We start from the raw sequence: 18,389 nt of genomic DNA, 5'->3' as shown, positions 1-18,389 counted from the left end.
ACTGACCTAAGACTGACCTAAGATTGATCACAAGGGACGATTCAAGTCGCAGCTCCGTACACAGATACGTCTACGTCACAGTCTACAGTGACATCGACCAGGTAAGAAGTCCCATATTATTTACTGGCTTATTCTTATTTAGATATTTATACAAGTGTTGGACACTTACTATGACGAGCTATTTTTTTTTTTAAATGTAAAAATAAGAACTTAGCATGTTGCAAAACATGATGTACACATATGTGTACTTTGGGTCTCAAGCTCCTCGAAAAAGCTAATATGCTAGTAAACATGCACACATGTAAAATGAGTATCTGGTGCAGCTAAAAAGCTGTATATTGTCTAACTGTAATAGTTTTTTTTTTAGTTTGTTTTATTTATTTGAACAGGGGCAGTGTACAATATACATTAACCTCAAAAAGGAGAGATGCATTGTACCAGGTTGTAGCACTAATTTCCACCTGCAGTTCTTGGGCAGGCTGTTGTCAACATACAAAGTATGTACACTCCAAAGCATTACATTGCATTTAAAACTATCACATACACACTAATTACATTACTGGATAAAAAGAGTTACTATCTAAAATAAATAACAAATTCAATCACTAAACAGTTCAATCACTAAACATATATACATACATAGATTAGTTGGGTTAAAAATGTCAGTAAAATGTTATATGCTAGTTAACTAAACTAGCTTGCAGCTAACTGGTGCAGTTAAAAGCTGTAGCAGCTACATTGTACAGTACTATTGAAATAATTTACTAATAAATAATACATAACTACATGAATGACATTGATATTTGTATTTGATTTTGTCCTGTTTTTATTTCCAGAGTGTTTGTGCAAAAAGTTTTGGAGCTACTTGGGTTAAATGATGGCGACAATTTAGATTTGAATTTGTCTGACAGTAATGATCCCATTCTGGATGAAAATTAGCAACCATCACCACAGGAGCAAATCAGCAGTGAGGATGAGGGTCTCATTCCTGAGCCCCTTTCACATATCCTGGGTTTTGTTTTTTACATTTTGAATACAACATTTCACAAGAGCCATACTGTGACTGTCAAAAAGGGAGGGGCAACATTTTTGTGATTACACTATGATTTTTTTATGGGGGTTTTTTTGTTGTTGGTTTTTTTTTTTACTGTCGTTCAAAACACGTTAGTAGCATGATGGAAATGTCAAATTTTTAAAAATATATATTTTTTATAGTTTTATATTTTGTTACAGGCATACAGTGTCATCCTGCAACTGTTTGCAGCTTTTCAATTGATCCATGCAGTAGTTGTAACTGTTCAAAAGGGGCTAAAATGCAATGTTCCAAATTGTTTTTACTCTCTGATATTCAAAACATGTTAAAAAAATGTGCGTATGTGTTATTAATACATGCAAAAGCAGATGTGAAAAATACTGCTGTGTTCAAGGTGGAAATAAAGGAGTTTTTCATTCAATTACACAAAGTTGACTTGATTGTGTTTTATGGAAATTCGGACCCAGAGTCCACATATGTGGACATCATTTTTCTCTAAAAGTACATCATGTCAAAAGATGATGTTTAGTGTTTATACTAATTAGGTTCCAATAAGCCCAAATAGCAAAGAGAAATAAAAAAACAGCTTGGGCCTCTTACTTTGTCTAGTGGACAAAGTAAGCTGTCCTCGTGACCTTTTTCTAGCCTTTAGAGTTTTCATGGTATTACTGGAGTTGAAGAAAAAATATGATTGATTAAAAATATCTATCTATAATAATCTTCATCCTATAAATCTCATGTTATTCTGTAGAACCCTGTAAAAAATCTCTACAAGAATAGAAAATAACTGGTTACAGTTACATCTACTGGAATAAGTGAACTACACTACCAGGACGAATGTAAGCCTACACTACCAAAATGTAGGCTTACATTCGTTTGGAAATAATTACTCCAAAATAAAAAAAGTTAAATGCGAGCAGTCAGAAAGGACCAAACGGTTTTGCTAAATGATTTAACACTTTGTTCGACTAACAGTAAAGAACATTGATCTCAATTGGCTTGTGATCAGTGAACATCTACTGCAGTTTGGTGAACCATTTAGAAAACAATCTAAAAATAGCCTTTATAGATTCAGATAGCCTCATGCTAACCTAAACCTACACTTCAAGGTAAAGAGAAGTAAAACTTAAACTGAAAAGTATTTTGTAGTTGTGTAATGTGATTGTTGTACCACTCTTCTATGGCCTGGCGGCTATGTCCCACATTTCATGTACAGAGACTATAGTTCTCATCGCAGCAGTCGTGGGTTTCCAATGTGACCGATGCCCTTTGCTGTATTTCACCCCCTACTCTCTTCTCCCAACATTTCCTGTTTCTCTTCTGTGGTCCTATCTAATAAAGACAAAAAGGCCCAAAAAACATTTTAAAGAAAAGTGTTATTGTGACTCCTTACCTACTGAAAGTTTGAAATGACAGGACTCTATGGTGCCACAAACAAAACTCATATCACTAGAAGAAGGAGACTTGACTCTTTTCTTGACTTTGAAGCTCTATAAAGTGTTCCTGGGATCCATTTTTTTTTCTTTTTTTTTGAAAGTTGGAGAAGTGTACAGATTCATTGGTATATGTTCATAACTCTACACACAAATTGTCCTTAAATGTGATCGCTGTAACACTGTTTGAAGATAAAATGCTACGTGAGAAGTTATGGTGGGGCACCCGCCATAGTGACACTGTCACTCTGGTAGCTTTGAAGCTCTATAAAGTGCTCAAGAGACCCTTTTTTTCTTTGAGTAAAGTTCTGGATTTAGTTCAGAAAATATAGCATTGAATTGTTTCACTTCTACAACTTTCACATGTCTCCACCCACATTTTATAGTGCACCTTATAAAGCTGAAGCTAAACAAGTTCAACTTGAAACATACAATTAGAATCATTAGACATCTGACTGAACACAATAAAAAAAAACATAGGAGTGGACACACCTGTCCTTCAAAAACACAGAGCAGCAGTAAAGAACACTCCACCTAATGTGGGATTGTGAAAGTTCATTCACTGACACTGTGTTGTTGGTTTGTCCAGAGAAGTAGCTGGCATATAATGCTTTGACACGTCAGAGGTGTGACAAAGTGTCAGTATTTGTCCAGCTGGAAGAAGAAATAGATCAAGTTAAATTTCTTTCTACCATCGTGTAAGATAAGACCATTGATACCTGGAGCCTGGCTCTGTCTCAAATCTATCTGCCAGCATCCAGTTAATTCAAGAACATGAAATCAGGTGATTCAAAACTGAGCTTAAGTATACCTCAGATCAATACTGTGAATTTTACAAAACAAGTCCCCTTACGATAATCCTCTATCCAAAAATCTAATCAAATCTCAAACTCAGACGTCCTATTCCTCATCAAATACAAATCATTTCCCTTCCACACCACAAGGAGACACCATGCAGTGTTTAGGTGTACACGTAGAACCTCCTGCTTTATAAATAAAGGTCAGAAGAAACTCTTTCTCCTTTTGTTCCGAAACATTTCCATGATGGACAGCTGTTGTTGCCTTGTGTCTTTTGAATGACTACCAATGTGAAAAAGGCGCCCTCGAGTGGACGTTTTCGCCAGTGTTTTATAAGTTTTACTTTCAGTTTTGCTTTGACTCTGGCCACAAAACACGTCTCAACTCGTCTCAGTTCTCTGTGATGCTAGTCCCTCCCAGTTGCTGTCTGATGTGAAGTGCGTCTAGCGCAAGTGAGTGAACGTGTTTAAAATATATAATTGAGCTTTTCTGGAGTATTTGACAATGCATGTTATGTTTGCCTGCTAAGCTCATGTAGCTCAGGTTCGTGTTCAGCACTGTGTGGATATATGTTAGCAGCTAACTGTGCTACTTCTGTCAAATATATCATGTGCGCTTTGTGACTGTGGCAATATAGAGACTATAGTTCAGTTATGGGTGGTGTTTGAGCAATGTTGTTGATAAGTAATTATACTGAATGCCTGCATTGTAGCCTTACTTATTTGTTTAATTATCAGGGCACGTTCGTGGCATTTAGCGAGGTAGCCACTGAATAATGTCCAGTAGATGGCAGTGTTGCTTTACTAATGTATATAAATGGGCTTTGTGATATACTCATGAGCCTGTCATACGATTTCTTTGCTGTGAACTGCATTCGTTAATTAAGAGTTTGTTTATATGATGAAATATGTTCATTTAATATGGTTATTTATACTTAATTGTTTTGTGTATGCTTTATACAGAACCACTGAATCATCAGAAACAAATAAACCAGTGGAAATTCAAGACGTGTGATTCTTACAGATCACCTGCAGCGGGTTTCACACAATAGGATCCAGTACAGTTAATGCAAGAAAGCTACAACTTTCTCACAGCCAATGTGAGTTAAAGATTTCTTTTTACTCTTGGATTATGTTTAAAGAATTGACATTAATTATAATATGAACAACTATACAACTTAATTTGAAGATTGTCCGTATGATTTATTTGGATAAATATAAATATTTGAATCAATTCTTTCTTTCTTTAGAACGCGTCATTTATGTTACAAATAAAATGATTCAACTGAATACAATTCTGTTTCCTGGTGGTGTGTGGCTCCAGTTTGAACTTTCAATGACCTTCAGGGGTCCTGGTTTAGCTCAGTGATTTGAGGGTGAGCTCCATGTCCAGTCCTCTTTCATTGGCCCCAGATTAAACTCTGATCCTTGGCCCTTTGCAGCATATTATCACTATCTCTTTTTTTTATATTGAGGACACTTGGTAAATGCACAAGACACAAATGAATCCTTTGAAAAACAAATCGGTCACAAATTGGCATAAACAGATGAAACCTTCATTCTGAAACCAACAGTTACAATAAAGAAGAAAACCATGAAAATAACACAATAAATGAGTGCAGAGTACTATAACAAAAATCAATCAGATATTTGAGCACCCATATTCTTAACTTAAAGTTTCATAGTGGGGGTGCCCAGATCCGTCGCCAGACCTCAGTCTTGGGGGGGGGGGGGGGGGGGGGGGGGGGGCATATGAAATGTATCGGGGGACATAATTATGATTAGCCTACAGCACATATATTTTTTAATAATCCCGTACTGTATTCACGCAGCGCGTTTTGTCGGCTACGTTTAACACGTTTATCAAGTTAAACATAGCCGACATCATTATGACCTGGTATAGCCTACACCTACATAGAAACAATTTATGAATATCCATTAAACACTTGACTATACAGCATACTGTATTAGATGTACATTTAAAGCAATCAACAGAGGATATGCATTGACATGAGACGCACAAGCACAGAGACTGTGGCAGGAGCGCAGCGCTGTCCTCTTGCCAGTCCCTTCTCAGCACAGCTGGAGGCGACGTTTCTCCATTGAGAAACTCCTCATCAAATCCTCTTTCCAATCTGTCTTAAATTTGTGAGTGAGGTCCTTTTCAAAAGAAAGCTGAATCAGCTGAGCCTTGCGTCTGTGCAGCATAATGCGCCGATGTTCAGAGAAGACGTTCTTTGCTTTCTTGCTGTGGAAGCTCCTAAAGTTAAGGCGAGGGTGTTTATGCTGTGAGAACAGTCAGCATTGCTTGTAGTGCACAGTGGAACGTGCTGAGGATCTTGGCTATTGTCCATTTTCCAGCTTCGGGGGGAACCGGGGTGTCAGTTATTTTCTTCACCGGGAACTCACGAGCCACAATATATTCAGATTCAACCACATCAGTTCCAGCTAATACCAGGAGAGGGGTTACTTTTGATGGGTCTCTGAGTTCTGCCTCTGGGTTCAAAGCTGAGCTCACTACTGCGCTCTCCAAAACATCCATCTCTCCTTGCACAGCATGGATAACACTGTAAAACAATCTCATGAACTCAGTCTTTTCGTCTGTCACTTTGTGACTGACCAACTGTTTCTTCAACTACAAATCCGCGGAGGTTCTTTCTAATTGTGCGTCTTCTCTTGTTTGGACCAGGGTCGGTCACCGACACAGCCTCGGTGGCTGATGCTGGAGGAGGATAACAAGGCGCGCAATGAAAAGAAAGCCCCGTAGCCTTGACGCGCACCTCCACTCCGAGGCCTCGTGTGTTTTCCACCTCGGTCAGTAATGTGGCTATATCGGGAAAACTCTTCATCACAACTTTAACCGTTGCCAAGTGGCCAGTCCATCTCTGGTCCAAGAGACGTTTCAGGGTATCGCCTTTGTACAGAATAGCCACATTTTGCTTCCTGATGAAATTGTACAGCAAAAAATCGTTGCACAACAAGATGAAGCTGGTGATTAAAGCAGTGAATATATGGTATGTTACGATCCAACCTGTTATGGAGCAATTTCAGCACACCACCAACATGAGCGATGCGCCATCATAAACCTGACTCAGGATTCTGTCCGTGCTGAGTCTAGCGCTAGTGAGCTCATCAATAATGACACCTGTCAGAGCCTCTGCATCACCTTTCTTTGATGGGGCCATTACCAAGAGGCGCTCACACACACCGTAGTTTTTGTCGACCAAACGCACAACTACAGATGTATTTTCTTGGCCTAAAGGATCCCGTGTGCCATCCACTTTACCGACTTGTCTCTCTATCTCCTCTGTCACGAGTTTGCTCATCATTTCGATGATCTCGTTTGGTATCTGTGGGCTGGTATCGTGCATTCTGTGGGATTCGTGTTTGTAATCCTTTTCAGTTCATGGTCTTTACGCATGCTGTACTCAAAGAGAGACAAAAACAGCCCTGTGGAGCTATCATCATCCAGCACACTGGCAAAACCAGCATTATCTCCACGTAATGGAAATTGATTTACCACTCAAAACTCCAGCATATCAATTACAGCGGACATGTAGTATCTGTTTCGAGCCAGTTGCTCTGAATTTAAGAGTGGAAATCTCTTTTCCTGTCTCTCTACATTTTTGTTAATCTCTCTAAATTGCTTCACAGGCTAAATGTTCTTTTGAAGCTGCATCCTTATTTATGCATGTTTCCAATCATTAAATCCCTTCATGGAGAAGGTCGTGTCCAATGATACAGATTTGAATTTCCTGCAGGCATTAATAAAATGCGGAGTCCTTTTCCACTGAGTACTCAAGCCCAAAACATATTTTTAAGCCCTGTTTTGTCAACAACCCAAATGTAGTTCGATAGATTATTCAACGTTGAACACAGGATTTCCTCTGATGTTTATTTTGAATACATGCACATGTTATATAAACCCATCACAACAGGAATACACTTGAAAGGTTCTAATAGATGTGTTATGTAAGAACCAATTGACAAACAATTACAACGTCACTTAAAAGTCCACTTAAACTGTGTAAAGTAAGATTCATTATAAACTGAAAAGAAGAAGACAATATAAAACATGCCCAAAATAAGATATATTTTAAAACAGATTAATATTGTTTGGTAATAATAAACATAGTATTATATAGTACCAGTCACCAAAACATCAGTCATGATCATATATTGTTAAACACCACTCAAAGACAAATAATCTAATCTCATCTCATCTCATCTAATCTAGTCTCAGTCTTCAAAGAATAACATCAAAACTAAAACACCACTGAGTATCCTTCATCCCTGAATAAAACCACAAGTCAAATATTTACTCCGTTACACATGTTGGAAGTGCTTTACATGTCCCCCAACAAAGAAGAATACAACCTATAAAGAAATGTAAAAAAAATGCATCCACCTATTTCTTGATCAAATCCTAGATGTTGTTTTGTTTTTTGTTTTTTTGTGGTTTGATAGAAGTGTAACAAACACACTGAGCCTTTTATGCAGAAGGGAGTCAACATGAAAGTTGAATTTTAAACGATCAATTTAAAACAACAGAACAGCATGTATATGATTAAAAGCTAGAAAAACATGAGTCCTGGTTCTGAATGTGAAATAATTCACTGTTATTCATGGTTTGAGCCATTTCCATCAGCTTCAGGAGGATCGGTCTAATTAGCCTCAGGTCCAACCAGATCTGGCTCCATCACTGACCTGCACATTAATGAAGAGACAAGTACATCCATTTTAAAGAAAGCAGTGAAGAGTAAACCTAGTGAGAGATAAACTGAAGCAGAAATTGTTCTATTTAACAAACAATCTACCATTGAACTCATTCTGTTATAAGTCTGTTTTTAATTGTACAGGTTTCATTTCATTTCCCCTTTGTGTTCGATACTATGCTCTTCATGATTAAATATAAAGTAATTTGATTAAAGTATTGGTGTTTTAATGAATTGTCTAACTCCTGTTCTTCTCTGAGGGTCGGCTAGACACCGCAGCAAAAAGTTGGACAATGGAGCAAATTGTCACAGCATATGCTTTACAAAACATCATTGGTGTGTGGGATCAAGCAATAGTTATGACAAAAACAACAACAACAACAACAACAAAGCTCAGTTTTCTGCACTAGTGAGGACTGCTCTAATTTACGAGTACATGTTCACTAGTAAGGTGTAAAATATCTACTAGTTAACTAGTAATAGCTAAAATGTCAACTAGGCACTCTAGATTTTACCTTCCTAGTTTACTAGTAAAGCCCCATACAGTTTACAAGTAAACAAATAAGTGTCTCAGTGTCCCCTAGTAAAACTAGCAGGTGTCTTTTTGGCCCCTGCAGCAGCTCCCCCTCGCCTTGCTGCTCCTCCAAAAAAGAGGTGCAGATTCTGCCCTCGCCAGAGTGATCTCAAAACATCTAAAGTTTGCCAGAGATGCAATGCATGTACATTTGCACAGACCTGGCCTCACATGCAGACATGTAAATGAGCTCTTATTGGCCTTTTATTTTCAAATGGAATAAAGAAATGGTGTTCATGTGTTTGAATGAAGTTGTCACTAAAGGTGTGACACAGAATTGGGTCAAATTTCCATTTTATATATTTTAAATGACAATCAGAGCAGGCAGCAGGTGTAATTATTTGCTGCCATTCAAAAAATTCTAATGTGAATTCAAACCCATCTCCTATTTGTTCAAATGGAGGAGGCTGGTTTATGAATACAGACAGTCAGCATGGGGAGTGTTAAATCTTTTGTCTTCACTTCCAGGCAGGTGTTACCTGTCTTAACCTGAGGGGCCCAAACCAGAGTCCTACACAGGTCCAACTTTACAGACCTGTAAGGCTAACCTGGATGCTAATCAGGACAGAGGACCAATAGCATGTTATAGTGTGGCTCAGTTTGGCAGTGTTTTGATTTGATAAATGTGTGCAGGCTGTGTCAAGTTAAAATAGCAAATCAATGAGAGCAGAGCTTAACCAGCACATGTTAACCTGAAAGGAAGACTGGAGGCTGAAGATGCATGTACAGCTAATATTTTATATATTAGTGATGATTTATCCTTTAACATCTGGAGATTATTAAGGATTGAAAATCATTGTACCACTGGTCAAAGTGCTGTCTGGCAGCCTGCACACTCTTGTCATCAATCCTCTTACAGAAGACTCTGATCAGCTGCTCAGAAAAGCAGGTTGTGCGAATCCTGGATTCCTGTAAAGAAGGACAGCAACTTGAATTTGAGTTATGGTGACATAAGCTGCCTTACAAATATTTAACCAAATAAACAGGAGAAAGATTGTCATAAAACATGTTTTTATCAACATTAAGTTATGACCTGATCTATGGACATTGGCATTGCCACATCAGGCTGATTTTTGCTGTAGAAGTGCATATGTTTGACAGGGTTCTTGTCTTTCATGCCATAGTCCATGTTAACGACCTAAAAACAAGGTTGAGAGTAAAATGATGTGTGTCATAACAAATTCAGCAACATCTTACAAATCAAACAATCAACAAAAATCCCAAATTTTACAAAAAGGTGAGATGAAAGAAAGATGGAAAAAAAGACCTGGATTTCAAAGTCCTCTGGTGTCAGGTTGTCCTCTACAGCTCGAGCCAGATTTTCTTTCCAGACAGGAATCCGGTTCTAGTCAAGGAAGCAAAAAGAAAAAGAAAAAAAAACGGTGAAAAAAGATAGATAGATTTTAAATTGACAATGTGAGCAACTTGGAATTTAATTCTTATTCACTCAAAAAACTGCCCGACTGAGTGTAGATAGTTTTGACTGTAGAGCTGCATGATTTGATTTAAGCATCATTTTTGCTTTGTGCAGAAGTGCCATGGTAACATCCCAGGACGTGCATTAGTCTATGTGCTCATAAGGTGTAGGGTTGAAGTGATCACATGCAGTGTATGATGATGAACTGTTCATTGCTTAGAAGTTACTGTCACAGGGTCTTGATTTGCTTTCAACGTATAAGGGTTCTTATATGAAGAAGAAAATAGACTTAAAGATCCAAATGATAATACAAATTGTAAGTTTACAAACGTGACAAGATAACTTAGTTTTCCCGATATCATGCAGCTTTATTTGACTCATATGTGATACTGACTGACTTTTCAAGCTGCCATGCAGTCCACATTACATTTCAAAAAGAACAGCTGTTCAATAGTGTTTCTGTTCATGTTAAATAATAACAACACAGGCAAGATAAAATGCTGGAGACAGTAAAAATGCAATGTAAACATTATCCAGCTTTGTGATATCAGTGCATAGATCATGTGTTATACATAAATGTAATGGAAAACAAGAACACAGTGACTTACTGTATAATCCTGGATGGAATTCTTTGGCCTTGTCTCACCAACAGACCTGTAGATCTTTCGAGAGACAATGTCTTCCAGAATCTTCCTTGCCTCTTGTAGCTCCGGGCGGGAAGAGTGTAGTATCTCCTCAAACACCTTGTCTAATAGAGTAACAGACAAGCAAACAAACAATAATTACAAACACAACAATGTGTGAATTCAATTCAAACACACTCAATAAATTGTAAGACTTGGCATGTTGATTTATAAATAACTACAACCAATGTAACAGTCTGGTTGATGTATCTTTTAACAAATGCATGATAAATAAATAGCATAACAGTAAATTAACTAAAAAGCCACTAACCTGACACAAAGCTGCATCTAACAAAGTGTTTTTCCAAAAAGTGTTGAAATATGTCAGACTGTTTGTAAAGTATTATTCTGTTCTAAATATCAAAGGTTCATGACAGCCAGTTGTTCAGGATGCTTAAGGCTGGATTTGTGAAATCCTCAAACTAACTTTGCTCAAACTTTGCTCACACAAATTCCTTTTCAGATTGTTGGGTGTCATTCATTATAATGTCTTGGTACTTCTAAAGTCTGAATTGCCCTCAATTTAAAAAAAACAATAGTTAACAGCACACATTCAGATCTACACACCTGTGAGCTTTGTGTAGGCCTCCATGTCCCTAAAGGCTGTAGAGAGAGTGAACAGCCTCCCTTCTGATCCTTCAATCTCAATGTGACCGTCTGCTTCCAAAAAAGCCTCTGCAATCCTGTTTGTTAATATCAAACATATTATTAATGATGAGTTAGTGAATCATGATGCAGATTAAAGAAGCTAAATCAGAAGGAGACCCCTCTTATGTTTGGAGTACTAACATCTGAAGGCAGGCACTTACATATGTTCTATGACTTTGTTTACTCTGTGCTGATAGGCTCTTTGGTGGAGACGGTATCTTGTGGAGAACAAGTCGTACATATGGTCCACCTCCTGTTGAGGTTAGGACTGTAGTTTAGTCATAAATAATGACATTATCAGATTGCTTTTATTTATCTGATTACAAGCTCAAGGTTATCAGCACCTTGTCTCTGGTGCAGATGGTTTTCTTGCCATCAACCTCACACACCCTGGCAAACTTCAAGAAGCGATGATAGTCAAAGTTGTTCTTGATCCCCAAGTGGTAAGAGTCCCTGAGGAGAGGCAGATTAAGACAATGTGAAAACAATCGGTGTATTAATGCATTGTTCAGGGTTTAGAATTGCTCTACAGCCCTAGATAGATAGATGACAGACATACAGACAGATACTCTATTCTAAGCAGACATCCTAACATTAAAACCTGACCTGGCCAAGTAGTCAAACTTGTCCACATCAATGCCGGTGTTTTTGTTGGACACAATTTCGTAGAGGAAGGCCTTTTCATCTTTACGCCCTTTGTACGGCCACTGCAGGGATGACAACACAAAGTGAATCAGGACCAGTTTTATTGACGTGTTGTTGTCAGTGAATTTACACTGCAAAGAAAATGACCATTTTACAAAAATAGAGATAACAAAGCAAAAATGTTAACAAAATAATATATGTATAAATTAAAGCATGACAAAATAAATAGAGGGTCCAATTTCAGATCTGAGTTTTAGGCAGAACAAAAACTTTTATATAGAATTTTGTTAAGAAAAGACTTCTTGAACTTGCCTTCCGGCCTTGAGCTTCTTGTGGAGGTCCAACAATCATCTCCTTAATGAATGTCATGTCATCAGGTGTTAGTCCAAGTTCAATTCCATTCTGTTTCAGCAGGTGGTCAAGCATTTCACAAGAACCCTGTTCATGCTGCAAGACAGACACAAATGTATCAACACAAGATTCAAAATATAAATAAAATAATCCCACATACTTTAGTTTCCCCACAGTTGCAAAGAACATCTCAAAACTTGTGTTTGTAAAAAAAAAAAAAAAAAGGTAAATGTCAGAGTTCCTAAAGTTTCTCAGAATTTGACAAATGATTTGATGTAAGACAATTTTCTGTGGACTTTATTGTATACAAAATCCTAACAGTCTGTATCAGGGTTAGCTAGCTGAACCCAACCCATTCCCAGCCTTCGGTCTTTCTTTCAAGACAAATATTATTTTTGATTTATGTAAATCTCCTAACCTCGGTGATTAAGGCTTGAAAAACGTTAAATAAAATCTCATGCATCTTCTGGAAAGCAATAACATGTCAGATAAATAGTTGGCATAATAGAGTAAAGTACATGGGTCATTTAGCAACACAAACTACACAGTTCATTGTTATTACAGAAGTTGTTGAGCCATCTAGGAAATGTGTGTAATCACATTTTATTTGGAGGCAAACAAAAGTAGAACATGCTGGATTGTGGTTCTAAAGAAGTGTAAAATGTACATGTGCTTCAGTTTTGCTGTTACTCAGTATCTCATTTGTCTGATACCAAATAAACATTTCTTCTTACCTTCCAATTCTTCAGTTCCTCCAGTTTCTTCAATTCATCCGGTTTTGTTTTTCCTTTCAATTTCTCAATTTCTTTTTTCTTCTTTTCCCATGCTTTGGGGAGGAACATCATATCATACAGATGGGAAAAGGGTCCATGACCTTGAAATAGATAAATACAGGAGGAATTCACTGATACTGTGCAGATTATACAGTCTGTCATTTTTTAAGCTGTCGAGTTGGGGAAGATGTTTGAGTTAAGGAAGGATTATTCCTGAATCTCAGCTTGATGGTATTTCTTACAAGAAAGACATTCATTTGGAAGTATTTCTAAAAGTTCTTATCACAGTCCCTTTACAGACCACACCACCGTCATACATTTTGTTTATGTAGCAGCAATTGTTTATTTGAAAGATGGAAAGGTTATTTCTGCATCATTTCACCTTTAATTCACTCTTTACATACCCAACAATTAAAATTCATAAACCGTTAGTATAATATTGAAAAGGGGTGCATTACTCACCCAGGTCATGACAGAGGCCAGCAATCTGAACACACAGGATGTCTTTGTCATCGATGTCGAGCGTCGGCTGCCTTGTCTTTAGAGCCGTAACCAGCTCTCCTGCTAAGTATGCCACCCTTTAGACCAGAGAAATATTTTATAAGTTGTAACACAATTATCTCAATAGAAAGCTACAAATGTGAAAATATGCTTTATTATAGTTTGTATTAGATCCATACTAAGACATGCACTGTTTACAAAGGGCTTTAATTAAAACCACCACTAGTCTTCTCCTTATTTGGACTGAGGTCACCTGTGAGCTGAAATCTGAAAACTTGCTGACTTGCCCGATCGAGTGTTCAAAGCGGTTGTGAGACGCTCCAGGGTAAACAAAGTAGGCCCCTCCAAGCTGCTTTATGAAGCGAAGTCTCTGGAACTGAGGAGTGTCAATGATCTTGATGAGGAGTGGGTTTAACTCAATGCTACCATGGATGGGATCATTAAACACCTGGAAGAAAACAAACAAGCAAAAGCTAAGAACAATGAAATGCCTCGAACAAAACAACACCAGGAAGAGCAGCTCAAGTTTGCCTGAGGGCAATGGATAATACATAAACACAGATATTAACTTTGTGGAGGTGTGTTTGTGTGGTGTGTATTCTATAAGCCTTCATTGTTCTGTTTATTCTCACCAGCCGCAGAAATGTGCTGTGATGTTTAGTAAAGTGTGTAAAATATTTTACCTTGGGGATGACTGGTCTGTAGAATTTAAAGAAAAAGAACATTCACAGTATGAACAAGCGAAACTTCCAACTTCCAACTTAAAAAACATTTGTATAATGTTGGGATATTAAAAACTGGTTGAACAAAGAGAGAGATACTCACTTTTTTGCCTTTTTAGCTGGACTTGCCATTTTGCCCGGACTGGATAAAAGAGGAAGAAGTTAAAAACAGTCATTTAACCTCAGTTTTACTCAGGCTAAAAGGCAAAATACACCATGAGTTTAAAATAACAGTGCAAACGACTATAACTAGAAAACAAACCTCTAAATTTTCCTCTAATTGTCCAAGTCCTTTTCGTAGGTACAAAGTTTCCTCAGCTCCCTTTGACTTAAAAACAAAAATCTATCTATACCGTCTTTATTGTCTTAAAGCTGTAAGATGTTGTATTTACGTCAAGCTAATGTTTCTGATGACGATCTGGTAAATGTCATTTAAATAGCTGCTTAAGGCTTTTTTATATGACGCTTAGGGTTTGAAAATATCTGACATCTCCACCACACCTATGTCATTGGTCACCGCCCTCATAGTGATCCTCTTCTGTAATTGATCTGAATAACAAACGTTTCAGAAAACAAAACTGAAAGTGCATCAGAATTCCTTAAAGCATATTAACAAATCAAAACATAATAAGGAAGTGAAGAAATTACATGATCTTAGAAATAAATCAGTATTAGAAGTTATTTCTGTAGAAACATTTAGATTTTTAATAAAGGATTATGACAGATTTTTTTGTCCCTACATCTTATCTTGACTAACACTGTCTCACAGAAATGAAATGAATGACATTTGAACACACAACTCCATGGCCTGGTTTGTTGAAGAGGATATTTGACTTCATCTTAAATGTCCTGTTTCAAAATAAAAAGTGTGTTCCTATTCCTATTTTTTATTGATTCAGGAGAACAAATGTTTGTTTTGGATGGAAGTAAGCTGTCCTTATGACCTTTTTCTAGCCTTTACAGTTTTCATGGTCTTACTGGAGTTGAAGAAATAATGTGATTGATTAAAAATATTCAAAATAGATCTCATGTTATTCTGCAGAACCCTGTAAAAATCTCGTGTTCTCATGTCGTCCTGTCATCTTAACAGCAAGTGAATATTCAGTTGACTGGAATATGTGAACTACACTAACAGGGTATTAAATGCTGCACACAAAATGAAGCCATTATGACAACAAAACAGGAAAGATTACAAAATTCAGGCCTTACATTTGCTTCAACCAAATTTCTCCAGAATTAAAAAAAAGTTAATACGAGCAGTCAGAAAGGACCTAAACGGTATTGCTAAAAGATAAAACACTTTGTTCGACTGACAGTAAAAAAAAGCATTCATCTCAACTGTCTTGTGATCAGTGAACATCTACTGCAGTCTGGTGAAACATTTACTGACATAGTTTGACAAGTATTTTGTATTTGGGATATTATATCGTGTAAAAATCACCTGGCATTTGTGATGATGTTACTAATTTAAGCGTTAGTGTTCTAAGGTTAATAAGGAGCAACAAGAGGTAGTGTGAACAATGTAGCCCGAGATTTACACCTACAACACTCTGTGAAAACTGCAAGTACATCACCTGGCCACAAGATGTCAGTGTTGCTCAATTGATTGTGCTCTAGTCATTTGATGAAAATGAACTTGCAAAAAATATTGACATAATTGACAAAATGAGATCAGTCTTGGACAACAATTCAATACATTTGTTATATAATTGCCTAATTCTCCCATATCTGAGTTTTGGGGCTGAATTGTGGGGAAATTATAGAACAAATATTGACCATATTTTTTTTTTTACTTCAAAAGAGGGCTTTCAGAATTGTTAACCATGCAGACCCTTACGCACCAACAAATCCTATTTTCCTTATATTAGGTTTGTTTAAACTATATGAAATTGTCAACCTTAACACACTGGCGGTGATATACAAGGCACACAGTTGCAATCTTCTACCGTATATTCTGAACATTTTTGAGCCCTGAGAGAATCCGTACGGCCTCAGAGGAACTTTTTTGTTTAAAAGACACAAGATAAGAACTAATTTTAAAACAAGTAGACGTGTTTCCATAAGAGGAGTTAATATATGGAATGACCTGCACGATCATTTAAAAACATCTATTAATTTGAGGATATTTAAAAGACAGTATAATTTTTGAGAAATATCGATTACAGGAATGAATAGATGAAGATAGATCCTTTTAGATGAATTGATGGTATTCCTGTATATGTTAGAATTATCAACTTTTTTTTGTTTCTTTATATTCGTGTGTATAAGAAACTTTACCTGAATTGTGTACAGGGCGAGGCGTAATAAATTAAACTACAGCCTAAGCCCTCCGGTCATAAATTGTTAGATTGTGTTTTCTTTTTTTTCTATGTTCATCTCTCATTGTCTTTGACCAAATAAAAATAACTACTGGCTAACCAACAAATAACGCCCTGCTGGAGAAAAACCTTAAACAGGTACTGTTCTTTTTATCTTTTTCTTTGTTGTACTTTTGTCACAACTTTAGGAAAGAAACATAAGAAACCCTAATACTCTTATTCTAAAATGATGAAAATGTCCAGCCACATGATGTATCCAGAAGCTTGTAAAGGAGGTGAATATCTGTTGTACTCAAATATTTTGGTAACTGATTAGCCGTGCAACAACACAGAGCAAACTTAAATGACAAATGTAATCTCATGTGAGATGACTATTGATTTGTAAAAAGTCAATAAAGTACCTAAACTGTAATATCTGGTACTTGTTTATGCTACTGATTTTGTCATGTTAACAAATTTACAAATCAGTAAAATAAAAAGCACAAAACAACGTAAAGCAAGTAAACAAAACACAGGGACAAAGGAACGTAGTCATGAACACAGGATCTGTTTGTAAAACTGTATCCTCTTTGTAGATGTTGTGAATGATTTTAGCTGCAAATTAAGCAAAAAAAGGAAATCTTGATCTTGATAAATAATGCTAAACAAATCAGAATAATTTCATGTAAGTTTCTAAATTTGATTTTAAACTATCATTAAACATGGTATTGGAAATAAAGCAAAATATATCAACAAAAATAAAAATAAAGTAAGGTGAAAGGTCCATTTTAAACTTACATCGAGGTTTCCGTTGTTCTCTATTGCGGGTCAGCTTAGTTTCGATGGAAGACGAAGTAGCAGACCTGAGAACAGGTTTTATAAAGTTGTGGTTGTGGTTTGAGCAGGTGTGGCTGAAAGTCAAATATCTCGATGTAAATTGGATGGAGACACAATTGGTATTGAGTCAGACCAGGGATGGGCAACGTTGCTCACAACAATGGCCACATAATTAAATAATTATCACTGCCAGAGGGCTAAATTGTAGGATACTCTTGTGGTGGACTAATAATTCAACCAAAGGAAGGAATACACAGCTTTTATCAGCATCGATGACACCAACATTCATAGTTTAAACTCCAGTACAATTCTTATTGCCTAATTGAACGTGCTTTCAGTTACTTTTTCCTGTGCAATGAACATGAGTATTTACTGGTTTAAGATATTTTTATAGATGCTTGTGTTGTAGTAATCGAAATCAAGACCAGTCTCGATCACTTTTGAAGGTCTCGTTTCTAGACTCTTGTTTTTAAATTACCATCAGTCAATACCACCCCTGATCCTTTCTAAAAGAACAATGACTGTAATTCGGCCACAACCGTCCTGGTGTTACTGACTCAGTGAGTGACATGCAGGATGATTTTTCAGTCATATTTATGGTCTTGGTGTTGACTTGGTCCCAATCCCTAAATGTCTTACTTCGTTAGCATATCAAATCAAATCAAATCAAACTTTATTTATAAAGCGCTTTTCATACTTTTAAAAGTAGCACAAAGTGCTTTACATGTTAACATCACATTAAAATCACATTAAAATCATTCCCATTATGTTAGTGTGGTCCTCACTACAACACTAGTACTTTGTATTGTTTCATAGTGAATTCTAGACTATAATTTGAACGTGGCCCCATTCTACGACTCAAAATAAAAAAGCCTTTATAGTATATTGACTTTGACACTTGTATAAACAAAAGTAAACAAATTCAAAGGTATGAAAGGATTTCTCCCTCATAATGCCCCCACT

The 18,389-nt window shown here is 36.8% G+C and overlaps 2 protein-coding genes across 2 annotated transcripts in view; both read right to left on the bottom strand.

Annotated features, from left to right (window-relative positions):
- Nucleotides 1–17,433, bottom strand: part of LOC306834244 (deoxynucleoside triphosphate triphosphohydrolase SAMHD1-like) — a 66,254-nt gene extending 48,821 nt beyond the window's left edge. The window contains exons 1-2 of the mRNA XM_079360080.1: nucleotides 17,388–17,433; nucleotides 14,396–14,434 (exon numbers count right to left, since the gene is read on the bottom strand). Of these exons, the coding sequence (XP_079216206.1) occupies nucleotides 14,396–14,424 (29 nt within the window). The 5' untranslated portion in view covers nucleotides 14,425–14,434; nucleotides 17,388–17,433. The remainder of the gene's footprint in view (nucleotides 1–14,395; nucleotides 14,435–17,387) is intronic.
- LOC306834203 (deoxynucleoside triphosphate triphosphohydrolase SAMHD1-like) lies at nucleotides 7,928–14,295 on the bottom strand (the record flags this gene model as incomplete). Its single annotated transcript, XM_079360036.1, has 14 exons — nucleotides 7,928–7,970; nucleotides 9,355–9,461; nucleotides 9,586–9,690; nucleotides 9,820–9,897; nucleotides 10,578–10,717; nucleotides 11,220–11,335; nucleotides 11,462–11,553; nucleotides 11,645–11,753; nucleotides 11,907–12,076; nucleotides 12,258–12,392; nucleotides 13,031–13,170; nucleotides 13,532–13,647; nucleotides 13,858–14,018; nucleotides 14,254–14,295. 14 exons carry the CDS (start codon nucleotides 14,293–14,295, stop codon nucleotides 7,928–7,930), a joined length of 1,554 nt encoding a protein of 517 aa, XP_079216162.1.
- Nucleotides 17,434–18,389: the final 956 nt, after the last annotated feature.

Source organism: Symphodus melops, assembly GCF_947650265.1.
Source record: "Symphodus melops genome assembly, chromosome: 13".
In the NCBI taxonomy this organism is placed as follows: domain Eukaryota; kingdom Metazoa; phylum Chordata; class Actinopteri; order Labriformes; family Labridae; genus Symphodus; species Symphodus melops.
The sequence above is the reverse complement of the archived record's forward strand: the minus strand, read 5'-3'. Positions and strand labels throughout refer to the sequence as shown.